Genomic DNA, 24,680 nt, shown 5'->3' on the forward strand with positions numbered 1-24,680 from the left:
ATAATGTTACGAATCTCACTATCCAGGCTTAATGCAAACTGCACCAAACACCACCAACTTAAAGAACTTGACAACTCTGGACTTGAAAATAACGTAATAAATTAATGTCAGTAAATAACAGCCAATACTGTACGATTGGCAGCACGTAACACAAGACTGTACCATCCCGTCTGACTGGGGGTAAAGAGGGGTTGTGCGTGTCTTCTCGATGCAGAGTACCTGGCACATCTCTTGGAAGATCTCGGATTCAAAGTTTCGGCCCTCGTCGGAGTGTAACTCTATGGGAGCACCGAATCCGCTAATCCAATTTTCTACAAAGGTTTCCGCTATGGTGGTGGCTTCTTTGTTTGGTATCGCATACGCCTCAGGCCACTTAGTAAAATAGTCGATCACCACTAGAACGTACTTGTTTCCTCTCTGGGACTCAGGAAACGGTCCGGCTACATCGATCGCTATTCTTTCGAAGGGGTTACCGACGTTGTATTGCTGCATACGTCCCCTCGTTCTCCTGTGCGGGCCCTTCGCTGCTGCACACGTGTCGCATCTTCGGCACCATTCTTCTACATTATCCCGGTAGCCGAACCAGTAAAACCACTGGCGTACTTTTTCAAAGGTCTTGTTGACACCTAAATGTGACCCACTAGAATTATTATGGATTTCTTGCAACACCTCAGCAACTCTCACTTTGGGCAGCAACATCTGTAAGCGATTGCATGTTCCATCTGCCGTTTCCCAGACTCTCTTGAGAACTCCATTGTCGATTGTCAGTGAGTCCCATTGCGCCCAATATGCCTTGGTTGCAGTTCCCTTATCAGAAAGGTGATGCCATTCCGGTATTTGCCCGTCTTCCTTCATAAGCAGAATGGGAGCCAGATCTTCATCTTTTAACTGGTCTTCTCGAATTCTTTCGTCGGACCATGACTCGGAAGCTTGTACCCCAAGACGTTGGCAATCAATGATACCCCCCTTTTCTTCAACCTTGCTGCAGTGTTTACATTCCATTCTGCAAGGCCGTCGAGACAGCGCGTCAGCATTCTGGTGAGTTTGGCCTTTTTGGTGCTGTGTCTCGAAGTAATAGGTTTGTAAACGTTCAATCCACCTGGCGACTTGTCCTTCAGGACAAGTAAATGACAACAGCCATTGAAGAGCAGCGTGATCTGCCCTAAGGATGAATTTTTGCCCTTATAAGTATTTGTGGAAATGTTGTATGGCATCCGTGACTGCCAGTAGCTCACGTCTTGTGACACAGTAGTTTCTCTCGGCTTTGGACAATATCCGACTAAAGTAAGCTATGACCCTCTCAATTCCATCTACCTTTTGGGATAAGACAGCGCCTATTCCAGTATTGCTCGCATCGGTGTCAAGTATGAACGTCTCGCCTGGTATCGGGTAGGCCAGAATGGGTGATGAAACAAGAGCCTTTTTAAATCGCTCAAAGGCCTCCTGGCATTCCGTTGTCCAAATAAACGGCCGCTTCGGTTCTGTCAATTGATGAAGGGCGCTACAGAGGCTAGAGAAGTTTGGTACGAAACGTCTGTAGTACGTGCAGAGTCCAAGAAAGCTTCTTAACTCCTGGATATTAGCGGGAATCGGCCATTCATTTACGGCTTCAACTTTATCCGGGTCTGTGCTGACTCCCTCCTTCGACACGATATGCCCAAGGTACTTGACGCTCCTTCTGAACAAGGAGCACTTCTTTGGATTCAATTTCATGCCAGCGTTTCTGATTCGTTCGAATACTTCCTTTAGGTTTGCGATATGTTCCTCGAAGGTTCTGCCTATAACAATAATGTCATCTAAGTAGACAAGACACGTGGTCCAGTTGAGTCCTCTTAACACATGCTCCATTAGTCTTTCAAAGGTGGCTGGGGCGTTGCAGAGTCCAAAAGGCATAACGGTAAATTGCCAGAGACCATTACCAGAAGAGAAGGCCGTTTTATCTCTGTCCTCGGGGTGTAGTCCTACTTGCCAGTAACCGCTCTACAGGTCAAGGGTGGAAAAGATCTGTGACTCAGCAAGTGTGTCCAATGTGTCGTCAATCCTAGGGAGCGGGTAGCTGTCGTTGTGTGTGGCGTCATTTAATAATCTATAGTCGACACAAAATCTCGTGGATCCATCTTTCTTCTTTACCAAGACGATGGGTGAACACCATGGACTGATGGATGGTTCAACAACCCCTTGCTGCCTCATCCGTTCTATGATGTCCATAGCTTCTTGGTGTTTTGCTAGCGGCAGGCGACGTGGTTGCTGTCGTATAGGCCTGGTGTTTCCTGTGTCTATTCGATGCTGGATTAGATTTGTCCGCCCAAAGTCCATTTCATCAGATGGCAATACGTCAGAAAACTCTCTGAGGAATTGTTCTGCTTTGGTGTACTGTTCTTTTGACAATATCGTTTTGACTTCTGTCAGAAATTTAGTAACCTGCGGTTCACTGGACTCGAGTCTTTCGACGGGGTTTTCACTTCTACAGTTTCTTATCATCTTAAGAGCATGTCAACCAGCGATGGTGCTACCTTCCCGCAAATGTTTCTCTACTGTACCGAGGTTCATAATTCTTACGGGTACCATTAGGTCTTATCCAATCGTGACTAGTGCCTTTCCTACTGCTATTCCGTTGTGGTTGGTGTAGAAGCTTTCTACCAGCGCTGTTCCTGTCGTGGGATAGCCGTCTTCAATTTTCCCCCAAATGATCATTTCAGACTTCGCAGGCAAGGTTGTATTTTCCACCAACTCAATCCTTCTGACTCGGCCATCTTCTTCATTCTCTTCGCCAAGCAAGGGTACTTCGAGGTCTCCACATTGTAACGTGCCTCCGCCGATATTTAAGGAAAAGCCATATTTCAGCATGAAGTCGAGCCCTATTATGCAGTCATCTGTGACGTCAGCAATCAGGAATTCGTGTTTGAATGACTGATTCCCGATCTCGACTGTTATGTCGATCAGGCCTTTTATGTGCATCAGTTCTCCACTGGCTGTTTTCAACGAGTAGGCTCTAACTGGCATTTTCTTTTGCTACTGTCCACTTTATCCGTCCGGATAACTGATCTTGAGGCACCAGTATCTAGAAGGAAGTGATAATTTAGACATCAATTTTTCTGATGATTTTCAGACTCTTACTCTGTCCTAGCACGGCGACCGGGATGATGGTTGTAGGGGCTCTCATTCTCTATGTCGCCGGGTTTCGCCCCTTGAAGCCGGCGCGTGCTAGTTTCCCTGGTAGCCCCGAGAATTTGGTCGTGCATACCTTTCTGATCTGTAATGGGTTCCAGTTTGTGCAAATCTTCTAGTGCAGCTTCTTTGTAAATGACCGAGTTCACCACAATTCCAGCATCGTACAGGAGCCCTAGGTTGATTTTCTGGTATCTGGTTTGTTCGTCGTTCGTCTAGTGCCTCTGTCACCCTTCTCACAAGTTGTGCGAATTCTTCTTCTTTAACTTCCAGCTTTCGGCCTTGATGAGTGCTCCCAGATGCGTCTTTAGCGGCTTTATATGAGAGAGCGTAAACGAGGGCTTCACTGGCCTTACGTCTACTAACTCTGATGGCTTTCTTTAACTCGGGGTCTCGAAGCGCATCAATGAAGGCGTCTGTGATAATGACCTCCAGAAAATCTTGTGCGGCGGTTGGGTAGGCTAGATGTGCGAGGCGTTCGATGTCTGTCTCTAGCTCCTGTAGTGTTTCGTTGGGGCGCTGTTGTCTGGTCTTTAGTTGCATACGATATACTTCTTGCAGATGTTCATCCTCGTATCGGAGTTCCATAGTCTGGACAAGGGCGGCGAAGTCTTGCTGGTTCGGTAGAGACTGTAGCAATTCGAAGGCTTTTCCTCTTAGGGATAACACAAGGGCTGTTGCTTTCTCCTCCTCACTGTTCCATTTGTTAACTTTGGCTGCTGCGTCAAATTGCTTCTTGTATACTGACCAGGACACGGAACCATCAAATAAGAGGGGCTTCATTTTCCCGGAGACTTCAGGTACAAATGACGTCATATCTGCTTCTGGTACATTTGTGTGCTTGCGTTGGACTTGTATCTTCATTTCGTCGATGGCCTTCTCTACTGCGTCGAGCCTCTGATTCATCTGCTCGTCAATTTTAGTGATTCTCTCCTCCACAGCATGTATGCGTTGGGTCATTACCAATAACTCCGTTTTGATTCCCGAGTCCATGGCGTCTATTTTGTAATTGGTGTTTCTTAGCTCCTCACGAAACGCAGCCATCTGCTCCTGTTAGCTACTGGCGATCTGTCCCTGCATAGCTGCCATCTGTCTCTGCATAGCTGCCATCTGTTCTAGCAAGTCCGGTTCAACTTCAAAAAGATATGTGTCCGGATATTCTTTTTCCTTCACCAGTTCTTCCCGAAGGCGTGCTTGTAACGTTTCTTTGTTTGCGATCGTCTTCAGATCTCGATTACGGAGTTCTTGCCTAAGTTTCTTCACAAGGAGTTGGTCTAGCGTTTTCGTAGTAGCCATTGCAGATCCCACTTCTGACACCAGTTGTTACGAATCTCACTATCCAGGCTCTCTGCAAACTGCACCATACACCACCAACTTAAAGAAAGTGACAACTCTGGGCTTGAAAATAACGTAATAAATTAATGTCAGTAAATAACAGCCAATACTGTACAATTGGCAGCACGTAACACAAGACTGTACAAATATCTCTCCGCCGTATCAACTCTTGCACTGGTCTCTCTATGTCTCGCCTCGGACTTGTACTGAGCCGTTGTAATGAACTGTAGATCGGGAAGTTGTGACTGACTGGTCTCTGATACCTTCGCTCTTTATATAGCGTCCCTGCTGGCTTTCTAGAACCGGACAGAACGTCGCTCGACCATTCTGGGTGGTCAGATGACTACATCCCTCGAGACACTCCTGAGCTCTGTTCACAACGTCGATCCTTCCCGAACCATCATGTTGACACTCGACTCGGCTGACAGTCGTAACTCGTCACGGTTGACCGCTCGTCTAGCGCTGGCCTGGGGCGATTTGCGTCGGCTGATCTTGGCGATCATCGACGACTTTCGACAGGTGTTGTTCCAGTGTTCGGTTAAATCGTTCTACCAACCCGACAGACTGGGGGTAAGGAGGGGTTGTGCGTGTCTTCTCGATGCCGAGTACCTAGCACATCTCTTGGAAGATCTTGGATTCGAAGTTTCGGCCCTGGTCGGAGTGTAACACTATGGGAGCACCGAATCGGCTGATCCAATTTTCTTCAAGTTTTTCCGCTATGGTGTGTCTTCTTGGTAATGGTCTCTGGCAATTTACCGTGATGCCTCTTGGACTCTGCAACGCCCCAGCCACCTTTGAAAGACTAATGGAGCATGTGTTAAGAGGACTCAACTGGACCACGTGTCTTGTCTACTTAGATGACATTATCGTCATAGGCAGAACCTTCGAGGAACATATCGCAAATTGTTTAACTTAATAATGTACACTTGGAATTAGCGCGGGGCCTATGAAAGCGCGGCGCCCACTGCGACCGCATAGGCTGCAGTGGCCTTAGGCCGGCCCTGTCTACTAGGAACTTTAACAATTCGTTCAATTCTGGTTGTCTTGACTGGCACAACAAGTTCTCTAGTCTGTCGCAACAGTTTGCAGTTCATTGTCTTCATCGGTATCTTAGTACCCAGAGATGTCTTCATCAAAAATCGTATTTATAAAGCGTTGATTTCTTCTGTATGTTTTTTCATCGTTTGTCTTTATGATGTAAGATCTGAGTGCTGAATGTTTTTTTTTATGACAACTGCTTTCTGTTATGTTTGACCTAGACGAACTCTCCGACAGAATATTCTTTAGGTAGTCTTGCTTTCGCATCGTATTTCACTTTGCTTTTCATCTGTCGTTCGTTGAGTAATGTCTCTGCATTTTCAGCTACCAAGGGTTTCAATAGTTTGGGATCAGTTAGAATGATTCCCTGAGTCTTCTACTCGTCAGCAGTTGTGATGGGATGGTGAATACAATAGTCCACTTCTCGGAGTATTTCTGTACTTGAGCATAACGAGATATGGATCTTTCCCACTTTTGTATGCTCTTAATCCTTTTGCTTTCGCACAAATCATAAACAACCAACAATGACGTAATACCATATAATATTAGCACAGAATCTTCTTCATGCAGTGGAAAAATCAGAATTTTTTGCCTATCTTGAATTCTGGTCAAAGCTCCTGCGCCCAATTAATATAGTTCAGAAGAAACTACATAAGTCTGGACTGCATATACGCGAAGCTGCTAAAGAAATTAGTACCTTTTCATGCTTTCTGTAAAATGATGAGAAACTGACTTAAACCTTATCCATCAAAAAAGCAAAATAAGGTAGTGAAAACTATGGATTCCCTGTAATCAAAACAACCAGAAGAAAGAAAAGAATGCACAGATTGCACGACGTGAAGCGATATCAATTTTGATTTGTCACTTGTGCATTATTTAACTAATAAACTACGGTATTAGTCATTAAAAGAGTCTTGAAGATAAGTTTTTGTTAAGTTTACTGATACACTCAACCAATTTGATTTGGGGCTTATATATTTTTGCCTACATTATCTCATGTCATATGTCAAATATTAAAATGCAAAGGGGCCCCCAAAGAGATCAATCCCTCCGGGCCCCAAATCCCCATTTATGCCCCTGCCTAATGGCATTCGATTCTTGGTCTTCCGTAGATATTGATGTTTTTAGATGGGAGCGAGTTGACGTTTTCATTTCCTCACAAGAGATTTTTTTCTTTTAATTGTAAGCCTGCGCATGCGTTGTGTTTGTGTCTAACACTCTAGCTTTGACATAAGCTCTTTCTAAAGTAAGAGATGTCTTTTCCAGTAGCCATTGTCTAGAAGTGTTGGATTCAAGACCAAATATAAAGGCGTCTCGAATACAAATGTCTCTGTGATGTTCGGCAGTTTTTTCTTTAAAGTCACAGTCCCAGGCCAGGCTTCGAATCTTTAGCATAAAGAACTCGACTGTTTTGGCCTAGCTGCTATTTAGATATAGCAACATACTGTCTAGCAAAAATGTCATTCTTTACCTAAATATAAGTAGTCTTGAGTGTGTCTATGGCCATCAAATAGGACGTTACATCACAGATGAGCATATAAACCGAAGCAGATAAATGATTTTTCAAAAACTTTAGTTTAAAGTCTTCGTTAATATCCTTAATGGACAAAAGAAAATTATAAAATGTTTCATACCAGTGGTCCTATTTTTCTGATGCCAGAGACGCATTAGGATCGATAACTAACTCTTTCTGTCTGAGTAATTTATCTTAGTTGATTAATAATTCCAACACTAATTCAGACACATAATGATATTAAAATTGTTATGAAATATAAAATACTAGGTAATTAGGTATTTACTTTATTGGCTTTATTCAACAGGATTAAAGAAAAAAAGTGAACTAATTTAAGCACGTCTCACATTGTTAAATTACTATAAACACACACACACACACACACACTGGACATGACCTTCTGACACGATACACGATAAACAAACGCAGAAAATAAACAAGTCAGTTACACAATAATATATACTAGGATTAAAGCCTATCAATGTTTATGAACCCTCAACAATATGCTCGTATTGATAAAGAAATTATTAGTCTAACTAGGCCGTGTGACGTAGTGGATTTGTTTCCTTCGACGTCAAATGGAAAAAATATTTTTAAAAAATGCTAAAATGCTCAGTATACCGATGTCTATGAACCCTCGACAACTTTATCGTATTGATAAAGACATTTTTAGTCTGATTAGCGGTGTGACAAAGTAGATTTTCTTTCATGTGAAGTCATGTGCAATGAATTCTAAATGAAAAAGCTAAAAGAACTGGGTACATTAATGTTTATTGAAACTCCTAATATTTCTTGTATTAAAAAAGACATACTAGATAGATTTACATCTAATCTAGACCTTTTACTAGATCTAAATTATTTTACACTAGGTCTAAAATTTTATAAATCTAGCTTTATTTTTTTAATAAATAATATTGTAGATTCTTGATTAGGAATTTCGAGGTCTAGCTTAGAATGATATAGACTAGGTCAAGATTTAGAATTTCTAGACTTAAAGTAAAAATTTTGATATTAAAATGTCTAGATGCTATAAAATACTAAAACTAATCTACATTTAAAATTTAATGTATCATTTAGTTTATTTATAAATTATCTAGGCTTTTTTTTTACATAAATCTTATCTAAATTACATCAAAATTATTCTCATTTTATATTTTAGATCGAGATCTAAAAAAATGTCTTCAGAGTGCTAAATCAGAAGTTTAGTTTAGGAAGATCAACATCCTCATTCAAGTTCCTTTTAAATAAAAAAAATGCCAATAGCTCTGTTAGTAATTTGTTGGGACATCGAGCAGACAGTGACGAAGTACAAGCTAAATAACTGCTATATACTTTTTTTTCAATTACAAATCAATGCCAAATTATTATTTAAAATCGCTTGTCTGACATATCGTACACATCCGGTAGTTGTCATACCATATTGTGTAAAGTATCTATTTAACAATAATAGCCTATTAGTTTGTTATAAGGCTAACAGCAATGTCTGGTTGCGCGGTTAGCTCGTTAGCATGATTATCTCGACGGTCCCATATTCATACCTTGCTCGCTGCCATCCACCGTTGTCCAGCGGGAGATTTGGGCAAGAAATTAAATTATGTTTAACTTTGAAGGATTATCCGAAACATGTAAAACATTTGTTAAAACGCCAAAAGAATCTTTAAAAAATCACTATTTTGACAATCAAAACAAAATCCCGTTTGTATATTCCTTGTGTAAAGGCGGATTCAACAGGGATCCGAAGGGGGCGTGTCTGAGTTTAAGTAATAACACATACTCTCTCTATAAAAAAAATTTAAGTTCAAACGTTAATGTTGCCCAAATCGTTTCCCAATAACACCATACTATTGGCGTATAAAAGAAGTTATGTTTTCTTTTCTAATTTTTAAAGTGTATGCATTTCCTAATTTGTCTAGAATTGTAAATTTAATAATAAGTGCATCTCTTTAACACAGATCTCTCACCTTGTGTTTCTGGGATTCTTTGCCATTTGGATAATCTCCTTTCTAGCAGTTGACACTTTACACTGGATTGAATGGGCACTTTTGATATGGGTAATATTCTACACAGCTGAAATTGTCCATCAGGTAGTCACATCGCTTGTAATTTACTCATAAACTTAATGTAGAAAAATTACATGACAAGCATTCTTAATATAAATAAGCTATATATGTGTGTCTGGATATAATTTCTTTTCACTCTACACCTCCTTCTTTCCATTCTCTAATCAAACTGAAGCTTCGTACAATAATATATGATATGAATATATGATATTGATATATTATATAGATAGATAGATAGATAGATAGATAGATAGATAGATAGATAGATAGATAGATAGAAAGAAAGAAATAAAGATAGATAGATAGATAAATACATTGATTGGTTGATCGATTGATTGATAGAGATAGAGAGAATGAAAATTGGCAGATTTACGGATCGATATTATATATATATATATATATTACTATAATTAATTTCATTCAAATTACTTTCAGGTTATGAGACACAGACGGTCATGTTGGAGTTTCATAGATGACATAGAACTAGTTTCTGTTCTCTTATTTCTCATTTCCTGGATCTTACATATCGCTGCCTACATGCATCAGGACAACCAACAATTAATGGACTGCGTTTTAACATTGTTTAGTATTGACTTCACGCTTTTTTGTATTTTTACCCTAGAGTTCTGCTACATCACGCAATCATTAGGGCCAAGGCTTATTGTTTTCATGGAAATGGTATGAAAAAAATGATAAATTAAAGTTGTTACATTTCTTTTAAACTTTAAAAACGGGATATAAAGATAAAAAATAAATAACAGATTAAAAAATATTTTTTTTTTAATTTGAGATTATTACAAATATATAAATAAATGATTAACTATTGTCGTTATGGCTGAAGAACTTCAACACTAGATACAAATAAATGTCCAAAAAATAAAAATTAATAATATTTAGGTCATCTGAGAGAAAACAAAAAATATGAAAAAATAAATTTTCTATAAACATTATATTAAATTTTATACATCCGGATATAATAGATATAATATATTAAAATAGATATATAAATATAAAGAGAAAGATAGATAGATAGATAGATAAATTGATAGATAGATAGATTCATTGATCATAATATTAATATAATGTCTATTTCCAGGCTAAAATTTTGTGTCAGTTTCTACTCATCATTTTTGCATTCTTCATCGCCTTCGCTGTGTCTTCACAAGCTGTTCTGTATCCTAAGACACAACTGACTGGTCTGTTATTTTTTCGAATCTTCAAACGACCTTTCTGGTCAGTGTTTGGAGATTTTACGTTGGATGAGCTTGAACCTAGTGGTAAGTAGACATATCTGCAACATATTTCACATTAATTGAAAAGAAGCAGATATTCTAAAAGTGTTAAGTTATTTCACTTGTTTAAAACTGTTAACATTTCTTACGACAACTGTTTGAATAGTAAATAGCAAAGCTACATTTTTTGACATAAATAATTAAACAACTGAGCTAAAGATGGATTTAATTTTGTAAAAAAAAAGGAGGAATTCAATTTGGTTTTCAATTTTCGATCTTAATCATATTATTATTATTAGTTATATGATATTTTTCTCTCTCTGTCTGTTTGACTCTCTGTCAGCATCTCTTTCTATAATGTGTGTGTGAAAAGTGAGATAGCCAGGATTTTTTTGTCTGGGGGGATTTTTTTATCCTCTCCCCCGCCATATATATTTATAGAATAAAATAAAGATTAATTTGGTGCACGTTCACACACACACAGACATATATATATATATATATATATATATATATATATATATATATATATATATATATATATATATATATATATATATATATATATATATATATATATATATATATATATATATAATTAGTCACATATATATATATAATATATATATATATACATATAATTCAACAATATACGTTAAATTCAAGAAAAGTATTTTTTTTTTCAAAAAGGCGCAGTTACGCCGTACCGTCACAAAAATATCTGGATATATATATATATATATATATATATATATATATATATATATATATATATATATATATATATACATATGTGTGTGTGTGTGTGTGTGTGTGTGTACCGAAATAATCTTTATTTTATTCTAACCCTTCACTATTTTGGAAGACTTTAATTGTACAGTGGAATAGGTGTTATTTGAAGACTGAAGGTTATCCGCCCATAATAGGCAAGGGGTCTGGGGGATATTTTTAATATATATATATGGAATTAAGTTATCAAATTATTATTGTATCTTATTATTTTTTGTATTAAGAAAAGTAATATTTAAAATGTGTAAAGATAACAGACTTCACAATACATCTAATTCCCGGCTTACACTATACACATTGCGTTCATTTTTGAAGTGTCCAAAAAAACGTGATCGTAGTCAGGATTTTTAAAGAGGAGAGGTGGTTTTGGTGGGGTGAATTTTTGTTCCCCTATACACATAAGAAAACACACATAAATATGGATACAAATAGGAATAGCATTTAACGATTGGCCGTGCTGCGACGCTCCGAGAAAAATCTAATGGAAACTCTACCTACTCCAGTCACCTCGGATAGAGTAGTATTTACAATAAACAAAAGACGTGTGACGTTCCGTCAGTTTCTGGAACGTTTTTGAGGACCATAACTAACGGAACGGATTTAGAGTTAAAATATTTTAGAATATAAAGTCTTAACATCAAACCTCTTATAGCTACGTTCGTAAAATGTACTAGCGATAGTTTTTCTTTTTTTATTAGTATTGAAAATTTAACATGTGAAACTCCAATGAGTTCAATAGTAGAATTTTGTGACTAGTTATCTTTATTGAAAAAAAAATGGGAGGGAGTTAAACATACAACATTTTTTAGCTAACCTTATGTAATTTAGCGACTGTAGTTTTCTTTTTCTTTTTATTAGAAAAGAATTTAAACTTCAACTTTCCATGCCCAGAGTCATAGTTGGTGACTGTAGTTTACTTTTATCGAAAGGAGTGGGGTTATGTTGAGGGATACTTTCAAATACTACTTTGGCAACGCCTAATGAAGTTGTTGCCATTTGTTTACTTTTTAAAAATTGAAGAATGGGGGGGGGGGTAACATCAAAAGCCCCTTGGTTAGGCTCATGGAAATAGGCTAGTGTCGATTGCGTTAGCTTTGCATTGAAGAGGTGGTTTTAAAGCACATCTATTGGTAATGCTGGTGCTAGTAATGGTTTTACGTTAAATCCCACCCTTAAACAAAATAAAAGAAAGCAGCAGTCATTACGCGAGGACGGGGTTAAGCTCACAATTAAACAATACTGATATATAGTATTACTGGAGAAGACGAAGAAAGCGACAATTGCTGAATGCAACATGGATGGCTCCGTCAAGCTCAAGAGGCAAGTTAACTGCCACCGATCGACATCCACCTACAGCGATGAAACTTCACAGCCATTGTCATCAGTTTGATTCTGTTCGGGACGGACAGATCTAAGGAGGGGGCAGTGTTATAAACCTGGTGGTGGCACAGATGGGGGTAGTGGTATGTGTGTAGTCAGCCGACGCAAATCGCCCCAGGCCAGCGCTAGACGAGTGGTCCACCGTGGCGAGTTACGACGGTCAGCCGAGACAAGTGTCAACATGACGGTTTGGGAAGGATCAGCGTCGCGAACAGCGCTCAGGAGCGTCATGAGGGATGTAGTTATGTGACGAGACTATAAACGTCGAGTAATGTTTTTTTCCGGTTCGAGAAGGCCAGCAGGGACCTTATATAAAGAGCGGAGGTGTCGCAGTAAAGACGGATCAGAGCCCGGTTCACTACAGTCCGGTCGACTACAGCACAGTTCAGTGTGGTTCAGCGGTGTGGTTCTGTACGGAGCATTACGAAGTTTCAGTGCGGAGTACTAGCAAGTACAGTTGAGACAAACGGCGTCTTGATCTTGGTCTGTGATCGAGTCCGACACAACGAGCCCAGTGTGTAAAGTCAGTCCTGAACTGTTGAACCCAGTGCAAGCCCGAAACTTGACGGAGAGACCATTGCAAGAGTTGATACGACGCTACTGTTGTACAGCCTGTGTTACGTGTTGCCTTTTGTTCAGTATTTGCTGTAATTTATTGGACGTTAAATTGTTACGTTACTTTGGAGCCCTGAGTTGTCAAGTTCTTTCAGTTGGTGGTGTCGTGTGGTGAAGTTTGCAGAGAGCCTGGATAGTGAGATTCGTATATATATATATTTATATATATTATGAGTTCATAGGATTGTTCTTTTTATATTAGGCCAAAGCTTGATATGGACAGATGCTAAAATATAATATTCCACCGGAGCTGAAAATGTGTTGCTGAGTTTTTTGTAAAACTGCTAAATAACTTACAGACATTTGTATTATTATTTGTATTTTTTTTTCTACATTATTGTTTTAAACTATGTAATTTTTTTTTAAACACTCCAGCATATTATTTCTTTGTTCGCTAGTTCAAATACTGGTAGTTTAGTTCACATTTTTAATGTGATTTTAAAATTTACTGTAAAGTGTTCGTTCCGTGTAATAATAATTCAATAGAATTAAAAAATGAAATTAACCGAGGCAAATAAATACAGGCACACACACACACACACACACACATCTTTGTTTTGTTTTATTGTGCAAAGAACATATGTATGAAGCATCTTCCTTTATTAGTACCGATTTCATCGTGGTTTCTGTCAATGTAATAAAAGGGCACGTTAGTAAGCCCGTGGGTGTCAGGTCGTACTGGCCTGATACACGTTGGTTAAGTAAGCATCGTAAGTAAAAAGAAAAACAACACAATTATAATGAGGAGTTAATTGCCATTCAAAAATTGTTAAGAATATCGTTATCAAAGCGAGACACTTAACCCAGGAGCATTATTCAAGTTAACACGTTAGGAAAAGTAATTCAGCTGTAAACATGTAATATTTATTTACCGTGTAATGTGATATCCTAGTATGTTGTGTTTATCAATTCTGTCTAAAACATAGTCAACGTCTATCAATAAAATAAGTTCCAAGGACATAAAAAATAGAAGAAGGGGTGTCAAGCTCTCCCTTCAAAGATAGGCTTGGTCGTAACTTTTACCTTAATATACCTAAATTATTGTCTTATTTTTTTTTCTACAAAAAAAATTAGTAACTGGCTTACTGGGCTATTAAATCTTGCGGTTCATCTTCTGTGTAGTAAACAGTCACTCGTTTAGGTGTCTGATCTTTAGTCCATCTAACTAATTTATATTTATTTATAAGTCCAGCCCCATAATTAATATTTACTAGCAATTAAACAAACTCAGTTCCCTAGTGTAACCTTTCGAGAGTGCATACCTCCATTCTATCTTATTTACCTGTCTATCAATAAGCTAAATGTAATAGACTAAACAAATAAATGGTGGGAGTTGTTCATCTCTATCTCTTGTGTAGAGTTTTTGCTTGAAGTCCAGCCCCTTAATAAAGACTTAGTAGCAATTGAAAAAACTCAATTCCCTCGTTAGTTGTGACCTTGAGAGAGTGTCAATATGCTGAAGGGGTGCACCGGATAGTACTTTTTGATATTCGGACGGAGCCGGATAAAACCGGATAGTAAAATTTGATATTCGGCCGGAGCTGGAGCCGAAGCCAAATACCTAAGTGTCTTCTAAATAGCTTGTATTGCTGAACATTTTACGAAACTGTTAAATAACATACCTATATTTGTTGGTATTTTTTCCTTTTATATACCTTATTGTTTTAAACTATGGTTGATTTATTAAAGCTTAACAGTATCTATAAACAGACATTAATCTGTGTAGCATGAGCGTGTCTGTGTGTATGTACGAGGCCACCAACTATAAAGGCTGTGTGTTGGAGGGTCAATGTAAAATATTGTAGTATATATTTAACTAGTTAATAATGTAAATATCTCATCTGGTTTGTATAGTGGTTGGATGTATGTGTTCAAGAATTTCTGACCAACAACAGGTCAACAGACTTGTAATTTTAAGTCAAAAGACCGCTTCTGGTTCTGGCTTAATACTGATAGCTGTTAATTAATAGTTGGAATATGAAGCGTAGTAGGTTATATATTTATTAATCCATTTGCGGCAAACGATATTTTATTAACAGCAGGAGCATCCATTATACCTACTTATAACCTGAACCTTAAATGTTGCGAAGCATAGATTTAATTGTAGTCTGTAGGCCTATTATTGATATCTATGTTTAGATCTACTGTTATATAGATCTAAGAGCATTAAGAAAACCAACTATAGAAGAAAAAAACTCATCCACACACTCCCTACCAAAAAAAAAATAATAAATAGACTTTGTGTTCGACTGATTGCAACAACCTGGTCAAATAGACGTAGCAAGCCTACACATTAGTAGTCCTAGTGTAGTGTGTATAGATGATTGTGTTGACCTTCACGCGTTTTTTTTTCCTTGGACATACGCAATAGTGTTAAGTAGTCAAGCAAAAAAAGATAACACATTGGCATGATCAGTAAAACATATAGATAAATTATGTCCGTACACTAGTTACAGAGGTCAAGTGTTTCAAAACATTCAAGCATATTTTTTCTTTGTTTGCTAGATCTAATTGTATGCTTTAGATCAATTTTTTTTTCTGCGATGTTAAACTGTGCTGTAAGGTTTTCCTTTATATATTAAGTCAATAGAATTAAACAATGAAATTAGCTTTTTTTCTAAAGGTTTTATATTTATACACACACACATACACACACACATATATAAATATATATATATATATATATATATATATATATATATATATATATATATATATATATATATATATATATATATATATATATATATATAGATAGATAGATAGATAGATAGATAGATACATAGATACATAGATACATAGATACATAGATACATAGATACATAGATAATTTTAATTTCAGAATGTACTTCTAATGCGTCAATGTACTTCGATAATGAGCAGCTACGATGTCCTTCTGAAGTGGGAAGTATCTACGTGCCAATAATTATGGGCCTCTATGCCATTATAGTTAACATTCTTCTCTTCAATTTAATCATCGCACTTTTCAAGTTAGTAAATAGACACGTACATATATAAATAAATTTTCATTATAACACACATGTGTAACTCAGACATCATCATATACCTAATCTTTAAAATGGTCACCACATTTGAAAAATATATTTTTAGCAAGTAATGCATTTGAAAAATTAGATAAAACTTTTAATGTACTCTATGTTTCTGCAAATATAGCATGCTTTTAGATATATTTTTTTTAAAGTAGATAAAAATATTATATATATAACGATGTAATATATATATGTGTGTGTGTATGTTTTTTATTATCTTATTTTTATTAGCTCTGCAATAAAAACAAATGAGCAACAAACGGAAGAATTATGGCATCGTCTGTTTATGTCATTTACCTGTAAACATAGTATACTTTTTTTTATGATACCACCAATTACATGGCTGTATTGTCTGCTACCAGAAGATGAGAACAACAGACGTTACCCATTCGGTAGGTTCATGTTTAGTATTACTCTTTTTATTTTTTACTATTATACTCAATATAGGTTAGGGTTAGAATCTACAGCCAACTGCTCCTTCATCGAGTTTTATCCTTCGTTCGCTTACGACACCATGTTATCTACCTTGTTTCCCATCCTGTTTATTTGTTCACACATTGCATCAATACCTTCCTGTATCTTACCATGAACTCAACAATCTCCGGCTTAAGTTCAAATAAGTAGGTGTCCGGATCTTCTTTTTCATCGATCAGGGCTTGCCGGAGATGAGCTATTAGCATCTCCTTGCTACCACCAAACCTAAGACGTCAGAAACATAGAACCTGCTTAAGTTTTTTAACTAAGAGTTGGTCTAGTTGTTTTAACCTCTATTAAGCCCACCTCTTGCACCAATGTAATAACTAAACGGATGCAACTCAACGAGGCAACGATGTTTATTTACACGCTGACATTACACATACATAACACAACGTCTGCCTTTAACACAGCATCTTAATATCGTTTCTAGACTAGGGCGTAAATCGTTCTCTCTCTTCTAATGCCAACATAATTCTAAGTTTAGTCCTAATAGAACGCACCTTCTGTACTATTTTGTATAGCGATGTGCATGGCGGGGTTATAATAGTACAAGTTTTTCTAAAGGCTAACATATATCGACACAACTATATAATGTACAGTGAGGTAGTAACTTGGTCTTTAAGGCAGATAATGTAGAGGTCATCTGTTTCTGTGGCCTACGGTTAACGAGGGTGTCATGTGACCAGCACAACGACCAACCGCCTTTACTTTTCCCCAACTAGTGTTAGGTACTCATAATAGCTGGTTGCACATTTAGGAGAAATTGTAAAACTAAATTATCAATTGTTTTAAAATGTTAACGAAACGGATAAACAGAACAACCAGTACACAATAGCAGCTTTTTACTGCAAAGTTTTATTATATATATATATATTGTTACGAATCTCACTATCCAGGCTCTCTGCAAACTGCACCGTACACCAAAAACTTAAACAACTTGACAACTCAGGGCTCCAAAGTAACGTAACACTTTAATAGTTGAAGAAATAACAGCCAATACTGTACAATTGGCAGCACGTAACACAAGACCGTACAAATATCTCTTCGATAACACCGTTCCGCCGTATCAACTCTTGCACTGGCCTCTCCGTCTCGTTCCGGGCTTTCACTGGGTTCAACAGTTCAGGACTGACTTCACACACTAGGCTCGTTGTGTCGGACTCGATCACAGACCAAGATCAAGACGCCGTTCGTCTCAACTGTACTTGATAGTACTCCGCACTGAACCGTCGTAATGCTCCGTACAGAACCACACCGCTGAACTGTGCTGTAGTCGACCGGACTGTAGTGAACCGGGCTCTGAATCCCTGCCGTGAACCTCCTTTCTAAACCGTCTTGACTGCGACACCTCCGCTCTTATATAGGGTCCTTACTGGCCTTCTCGAACCGGACAGAACGCCGCTCGACGTTTCTAGTGGTCAGATGACTACAACTCTCGTGACGCTCCTGATTTATGTTCACGACGGCGATCCTTCCCGAACTGTTCTTTTGACACTCGACCTGGCTGACAGTCGTAGCTCGTCACGGTTGACCGCTCGTCTAGCGCTGGCCTGGGGCGATTTGAGTCGGCTGACTACAGACACACCACTACCCCTCTCTGTGCCACCACCAAGTTTATAACAATATATATATATATATATATATATATATATATATATTATATATATATATATATATATATATATATATATATATTATATATATATATATATATATATATATATATATATAAATATATATATTGTGTGTGTATGTATATATTTGTATACATATATACTTTACTGGTATAAATGGTATGACAATTTCACTTAAATGATGCTTTTAAGGAATACGTGTTGCAATTTAAACGCAAAGTCAAAATAAAAATTATTAAAGCATAACACATTTGATTTTTTAACAGAAGTGGAAGGAAAGCACCTTGAACATATGATCACAATAGCAAGTATTGAAGAACAACAAAGAGACATGTACCTTATAGAAGTTGAAGACATAAAGTGTGTACATCTAAACATTTTTTATAGTTGTTTTTTACAATTAATTTCTGACAAGTTTATTATAATTTTTATTTTAATAAATGAATGTAAAAAGGCAAAGAAACGTTTGTTTTGTTATCTACCTACTTGAGTCTCTGTACCTATTGGGAGAAAGCAGAGGTACACAAACAAACCTCTCCAATGAAATATTTTTGCTTCGCAATGTAATGGACAATGGATATGCACTTGCTTCTCTTATAATTAATTGACTTAAGATATGTTATTGTGCCTCATGTTGATCTTTTCTACAACAACTTTTATTAAAGTGTACTGACTAGTCGTGCTTTTTATAGTTTTAAACTAGTTGGTGTTTAGATTTGTACACATACACATGGTTTTCCAATACACACTTTTAAACATAAATATCCAAACTTTTACTAAACAATACAATTTATTCTCCAGAAACTTTAGTTTGTATTCACAATCACGCCAAGCACTCACGCTTACATAAAATGCAATTTATCTATTCACATTCACATTTTAATATAAATCTCTACCCCTCTCTCTCTCTCTCTCTCTCTCTCTCTCTCTCTCTCTCTATCTATATCTATATCTATATATATATCTATATGTATGTATATATATATATATATATATATATATATATATATATATATATATATATATATTTATTTATATCCATATATATATATCTATATATATATATAATATGATTTTTTCATTTCATAATATAGTAACAAAAATTTATCTTTTTTTCCCTAGACAGAACAAAGTTAATATTGCTACATCTACAGTCGTTTCACAAGGTATATTCTGTTTATTTGCTTTCCACAATGTAAATTTTTATATACATTTTATTAAGTCAAAAGACGTATAATATATATTCTATTAGCAGTACCAATCTGCTAGACCTGTGAAACAACTTCTTTTTTTTTGTTCAGTTTGCAATGATTTGGCCACAAATGAACCTTCAACCTAACAATGTAGAACTCTGGAACCCCCATTTGTTTATGTTTTTTTTAACCGGAGCATTGCAATTTTTTGGACCTTTGATTTGGAAAGACCCGCTTTATAATATGTCCACAACACATACACGAAATAATATTTTGATCCCGTTAATTTAGTAGCATTTTTCACCTACCCTTCCCCCCTCCGTCAAAAACCAAAAAGTTAGTCTTTCGTACACTTTTCTTATCTTATCTTATCTTATAAAAATACAGACGTTATTTCATAAAAAATAATTACGTCATACGCGTTATGCATCTAGTCAAACATGTTAACCAATGACTTAAATTCTGCCAAGTCATTGGTTTTCCTGGCTGACTCAGGCAACCAATGCCATGCTCTGATAGAGCTAGGGAAGAAGAAGCATTGGTACTATTTGTCTTAGCATATGGAACGAGGAATGTGCGTTTATCTTTGTGTCTTTCTGAGAATTTTATTAGATTTTGTTTTTGTATTTGTATATGATGGATCAGTGTTTAATGTATAATAGCTACTTTACTTTAGAGTCTTTTGAGGTGTTACTCTAGTCAAATATGAATATTCATTTGTTAGGAATCTAACTGCTAAAAGAAAGCGGTAAAGATTTAGGCATATTAGAAATAATTAGACTTTGGGAAAAAGAAATAGTTAACATTAAACAAACAATTCGCTCTTTCTTTTTTAATGCTTTATAACTGGATTGTGACATTTTGGAAAAATACCAAAAAGAAAATAGAAAGTAGTAGTACAAAGCTTGCGGTTTTTCACTATTAGCTTTCATCAGGTATCGAATCTGTTATGACATTTTATGCAAATCAATACGGCTTGATCAATGTGTCAGTGAGTGGTATTTTAAAACATATAATAAATTACTTTTTAACGATTCCATTTTACTATTGAAACAAACTTTAAAAAAAAGGGAAAGAAAAATGTAAAAATAAATGTATCATTTAACTATAGCTATTGCAATTCTTTGCATTAACTATGTGAAGTAAAAAGTAGGCCTATGTTTTTGAATATGTTATTTCAGATACAACTTTACAAACTTTGTCATTTTATTCTCTCTTAGACACCTACAACTATAACACGTATAATACTTTTCACTCACAAGAAGGTAAGAACATTTATTTGTAGCAATTTAACCAACTGTTTAAAAAACTACAACATTAGGATATATGTTAACCAGGGGTGGGCAAATTACGATCCGCGGGCCAGATGCGGGCAGCAGCAGTGTTTTATACGGCCCGCCGGCACCAAAAGAAATCAGATGTGCCCACACATTACACATATAAAAATGCAAATACATTTAAATAAATAATTGTAATCATCTATAGATCTAGATCTACAATAGGTCTGAACCATTCGGAAAACGTTTATTGTGCCCCCCGCCGAGCACTATTTCTGGTATTGAAAGCCAACAAAATGCATATTCTGAGGTATCTACAGTACATTATCTTGCTATTAAAAAGTTTTATTTCAAAAACCTAATGTGCTATTCTTACTAACTTAGACCCTCTCGCGCCGTTCGGCGCATTTTCCGGCAAGCTGTTTCCAAAAAATCTCTCACTGGCAATGTCTGAAGCCTCTTCCCACCTGCTCTGAGGATCACAATGAAAATGTGGCGCCAAGTTGTACTAGGATGTCATTGCTACTCTTATTATGCGTAATTCCTTTTGTCGGAGAACATGTCCCACAAAACCTCATGCGACGCTCTGTCACAACCTTACTAAGGGTTCGACTCCCATTTCGGCATTTGATTTCTTTGATTTAGACCCGATCTCTATAACTGACTCCTTAAATCTGTCTTAGCCATCTTTGTTGAGCCACATTTAGTGTTTTTCAATTTCGGCAGATGACTATTCACACTTTATTAATGGAGCCCAGCCACTGGTAGAAATGTGTAACCTCTCTTGATTACGCTCTTGGAATTAGATGCATGCATTTCGCTTTAGATTTTATATTGAAAAGGGAAGTTTTATCGTCAAACTCATCTATTTAGGGGTTTTAAGTTTTTTTGTGTTTTTTTTTAATTCAAAACCCCATTTAGCTACGGTCATAAAATTTGGCGACTGTAGTTTGCTTTAAAATAATATTGAAGAGAGAGGTTTTCAACTCAAAACGCTCTGTAGGGGAATTTATAACTCAAAACCACCTGAAGGGGTTTAAAAAAAAAAAAACCATCTGGAGGAGGGAGATTTCAACTCAAAACCCCTGATTCGCTTAGCTACGCTCAAAGAATTTTAGTGTAATTTACTTTTTTTATATTGAAGAGATATTTTTTAGCATCAAAACAATCTGAAGGGGGATTTAAACTCACCTATGCCTACGCTAATAGTATTTTCAGTGCGTAATTTACTTTTTTTTTTAAATTAATATTGAAGAAGTATTTTTCAGCTTCAAACACCGCTGTCAGGGGGTTTTAAACTCACAACACCTTTGGCTGGCTACGCTCATAGATTTTATAGTGTGTAATTTACTTTTTTTTTATATTGAATAGGAACTTTTTAGCTTTAAACCCCAACTGAAAGGGGGGGGGGGTTAAACTTTAAACCTCTTTGGCTCATAGAATTTTGAATGTGTAATTTGCTTTTTTTATATTTTTATGATACTTTTTGGAGGGGATTTAAAGTCAAAATCTTCCTTAGCTTTTTTCTCTGAATTTGGGGATTGATGTTTGCATTTTTTAAATTTAATTTTGTTTATAAAAGAGGGGGCTTTAACTGCAATACTTCTGGTAGGGGTAGGGGAAACATAAAAATGTTTCGAATAGTTCCTATGAGTAGGATGTTTATTTTAAGTATAATTGACTATTCAACAGAATTATTAAAACTCGTACAGAACGATGTAACATTGAATGAAAAAAAGGTATTTTCTTATTTTATTTATTGTTTTAATGAAAAAAAATCTAAATGAGCCAATATTATATTTTGATAAAGAAAAATCTATTCATATCATTTTCAGTATTAAAAAACATGCGCGATAAAATGTATGTATCATATTTTGGCCAACATAATTTTATAACTCAGCTCCTCTGCATATGGTGCGCAAGAGCGCACTAATCAACCCTAGTGATGGATGGACAGATGTAAAGACGATTAAAAGACAGTGATTTTCGGCTATATTCTAGAGAAGTCGACAGCACTTTGACTTTATCTGATTTTTTATTTACTGATTATACTTATGTATAATTGTCTAATTTCGTTAAGTACTTGACATAGATTTACAATCTTTGGTGTCAGATATGCGATTTTTTTAACGCTCAGGAGGCTAGATGAGCTACACACAGCTGAAGTAGGAACTCCAAACCAGAGAGCTGATGATTAGCCGCGTCAAGGAGACACTCAGAGCTTGTTCCTTGCAATAGAGGTAGAGCAGTATCTGGACAGCTACATGGAGGACTCAATGAATGGTAAACTTAAGAGTCAATGAAAACGTACATGAATGATATATTAGTCGATAAAGGAGAAGAATAAAGAGACAAAATGTTAAACACAAGACTATGAAAGTGATTTGTAAGAAAGATAAAATAGAGGAAGAACTCAAGAATAAAGATGTGAAGTATTGAGCTTTATAAAATATTTTGTGTCTAAAATGAAAAATGATGCAGACGATTTGAAGGCAACACTAACAAAAAGTAACTGAACTGAGATCCCAGTTGACATGGCTGAGGATTATTGTGTTTTATGTGGGACGACATTGCTGATGATTATTGTGTTTTATGTGGCACGACATTGCTGAGGATTATTGTGTTTTATGTGGCACGACATTGCTGAGGATTATTGTGTTTTATGTGGCACGACATTGCTGAGGATTATTGTGTTTTATGTGGGACGACATTGCTGATGATTATTGTGTTTTATGTGGCACGACATTGCTGAGGATTATTGTGTTTTATGTGGCACGACATTGCTGAGGATTATTGTGTTTTATGTGGCACGACATTGCTGAGGATTATTGTGTTTTATGTGGCACGACATTGCTGAGGATTATTGTGTTTTATGTGGCACGACATTGCTGAGGATTATTGTGTTTTATGTGGCACGACATTGCTGAGGATTATTGTGTTTTATGTGGGACGACATTGCTGATGATTATTGTGTTTTATGTGGGACGACATTGCTGATGATTATTGTGTTTTATGTGGGACGACATTGCTGATGATTATTGTGTTTTATGTGGCACGACATTGCTGATGATTATTGTGTTTTATGTGGGACGACATTGCTGATGATTATTGTGTTTTATGTGGGACGACATTGCTGATGATTATTGTGTTTTATGTGGGACGACATTGCTGAGGATTATTATGTGTTATGTGGGACTATAACGACATGGCTGAGGATTATCAAGTGTTATGTAAGACTATAACTACATGGCTGAGGATTATTATGTGTTATGTGGGACCATAACGACATGGATGAGGATTATTATGCGCTATGTGGGACGACATGGCTGTATGCTGTATGGTCTCCTGTTATACAATGATAATTTAATAGATTAAAGCACATTTGTGACGTCACATAGAAATCCGGTTAATGTCTGACTGTTTAGTATGCGCAGGAAAATTACGTCGAAAAACAGCAATTACTAAGTTATAATTGCAAATAAAAAAAAAGAATCATATATTCATTATCTGTACATCAAAACACATATTATATCAAAAATTGTCAAAACCATCTGATTTTCCCTTTTAGGGGTGTTGGACCAACTGTGCTGATTACAAAAGAAAGTGTCGCCATTACTTCTTTATGTTAGTAGTTTATATGGATGGTCCTCCTTCAACCTTCTGCTGTATCTTTTAATAGCTTCTAATGCTGCTCTATTGCGCCTTAACTTAAGATATTCCTGCTAGGTGTTTTATTATGTTTATGATGCCTTTTCTTTTAAATCTGCCATAAAGTGTATTAGAGACAGTCTTTGGTCTATTTTTACACCAAGATATGTTGGATTTTCTTCTTTTATTTATTGGCTCTGAGTCTATATTTAGAATTTAGGTTTTTTTTTGTTTTTTTTTTTCTATTTTGTTGCGTGGCTAAAGATTGAAT

The 24,680-nt window shown here is 36.4% G+C and overlaps 1 protein-coding gene across 1 annotated transcript in view; it reads left to right on the forward strand.

The window, feature by feature from the left end:
• The window catches only part of LOC106052197 (transient receptor potential cation channel subfamily M member 1-like), a 93,064-nt gene that overhangs the window by 49,459 nt on the left and 18,925 nt on the right, over nt 1-24,680 (forward strand). The window contains exons 18-26 of the mRNA XM_056004107.1: nt 9,007-9,138; nt 9,550-9,792; nt 10,211-10,391; nt 15,973-16,120; nt 16,412-16,572; nt 18,558-18,651; nt 19,414-19,457; nt 20,705-20,749; nt 22,454-22,500. Of these exons, the coding sequence (XP_055860082.1) occupies nt 9,007-9,138; nt 9,550-9,792; nt 10,211-10,391; nt 15,973-16,120; nt 16,412-16,572; nt 18,558-18,651; nt 19,414-19,457; nt 20,705-20,749; nt 22,454-22,500 (1,095 nt within the window). The remainder of the gene's footprint in view (nt 1-9,006; nt 9,139-9,549; nt 9,793-10,210; nt 10,392-15,972; nt 16,121-16,411; nt 16,573-18,557; nt 18,652-19,413; nt 19,458-20,704; nt 20,750-22,453; nt 22,501-24,680) is intronic.

This window comes from Biomphalaria glabrata, chromosome 11 (assembly GCF_947242115.1).
Source record: "Biomphalaria glabrata chromosome 11, xgBioGlab47.1, whole genome shotgun sequence".
In the NCBI taxonomy this organism is placed as follows: Eukaryota; Metazoa; Mollusca; class Gastropoda; family Planorbidae; genus Biomphalaria; species Biomphalaria glabrata.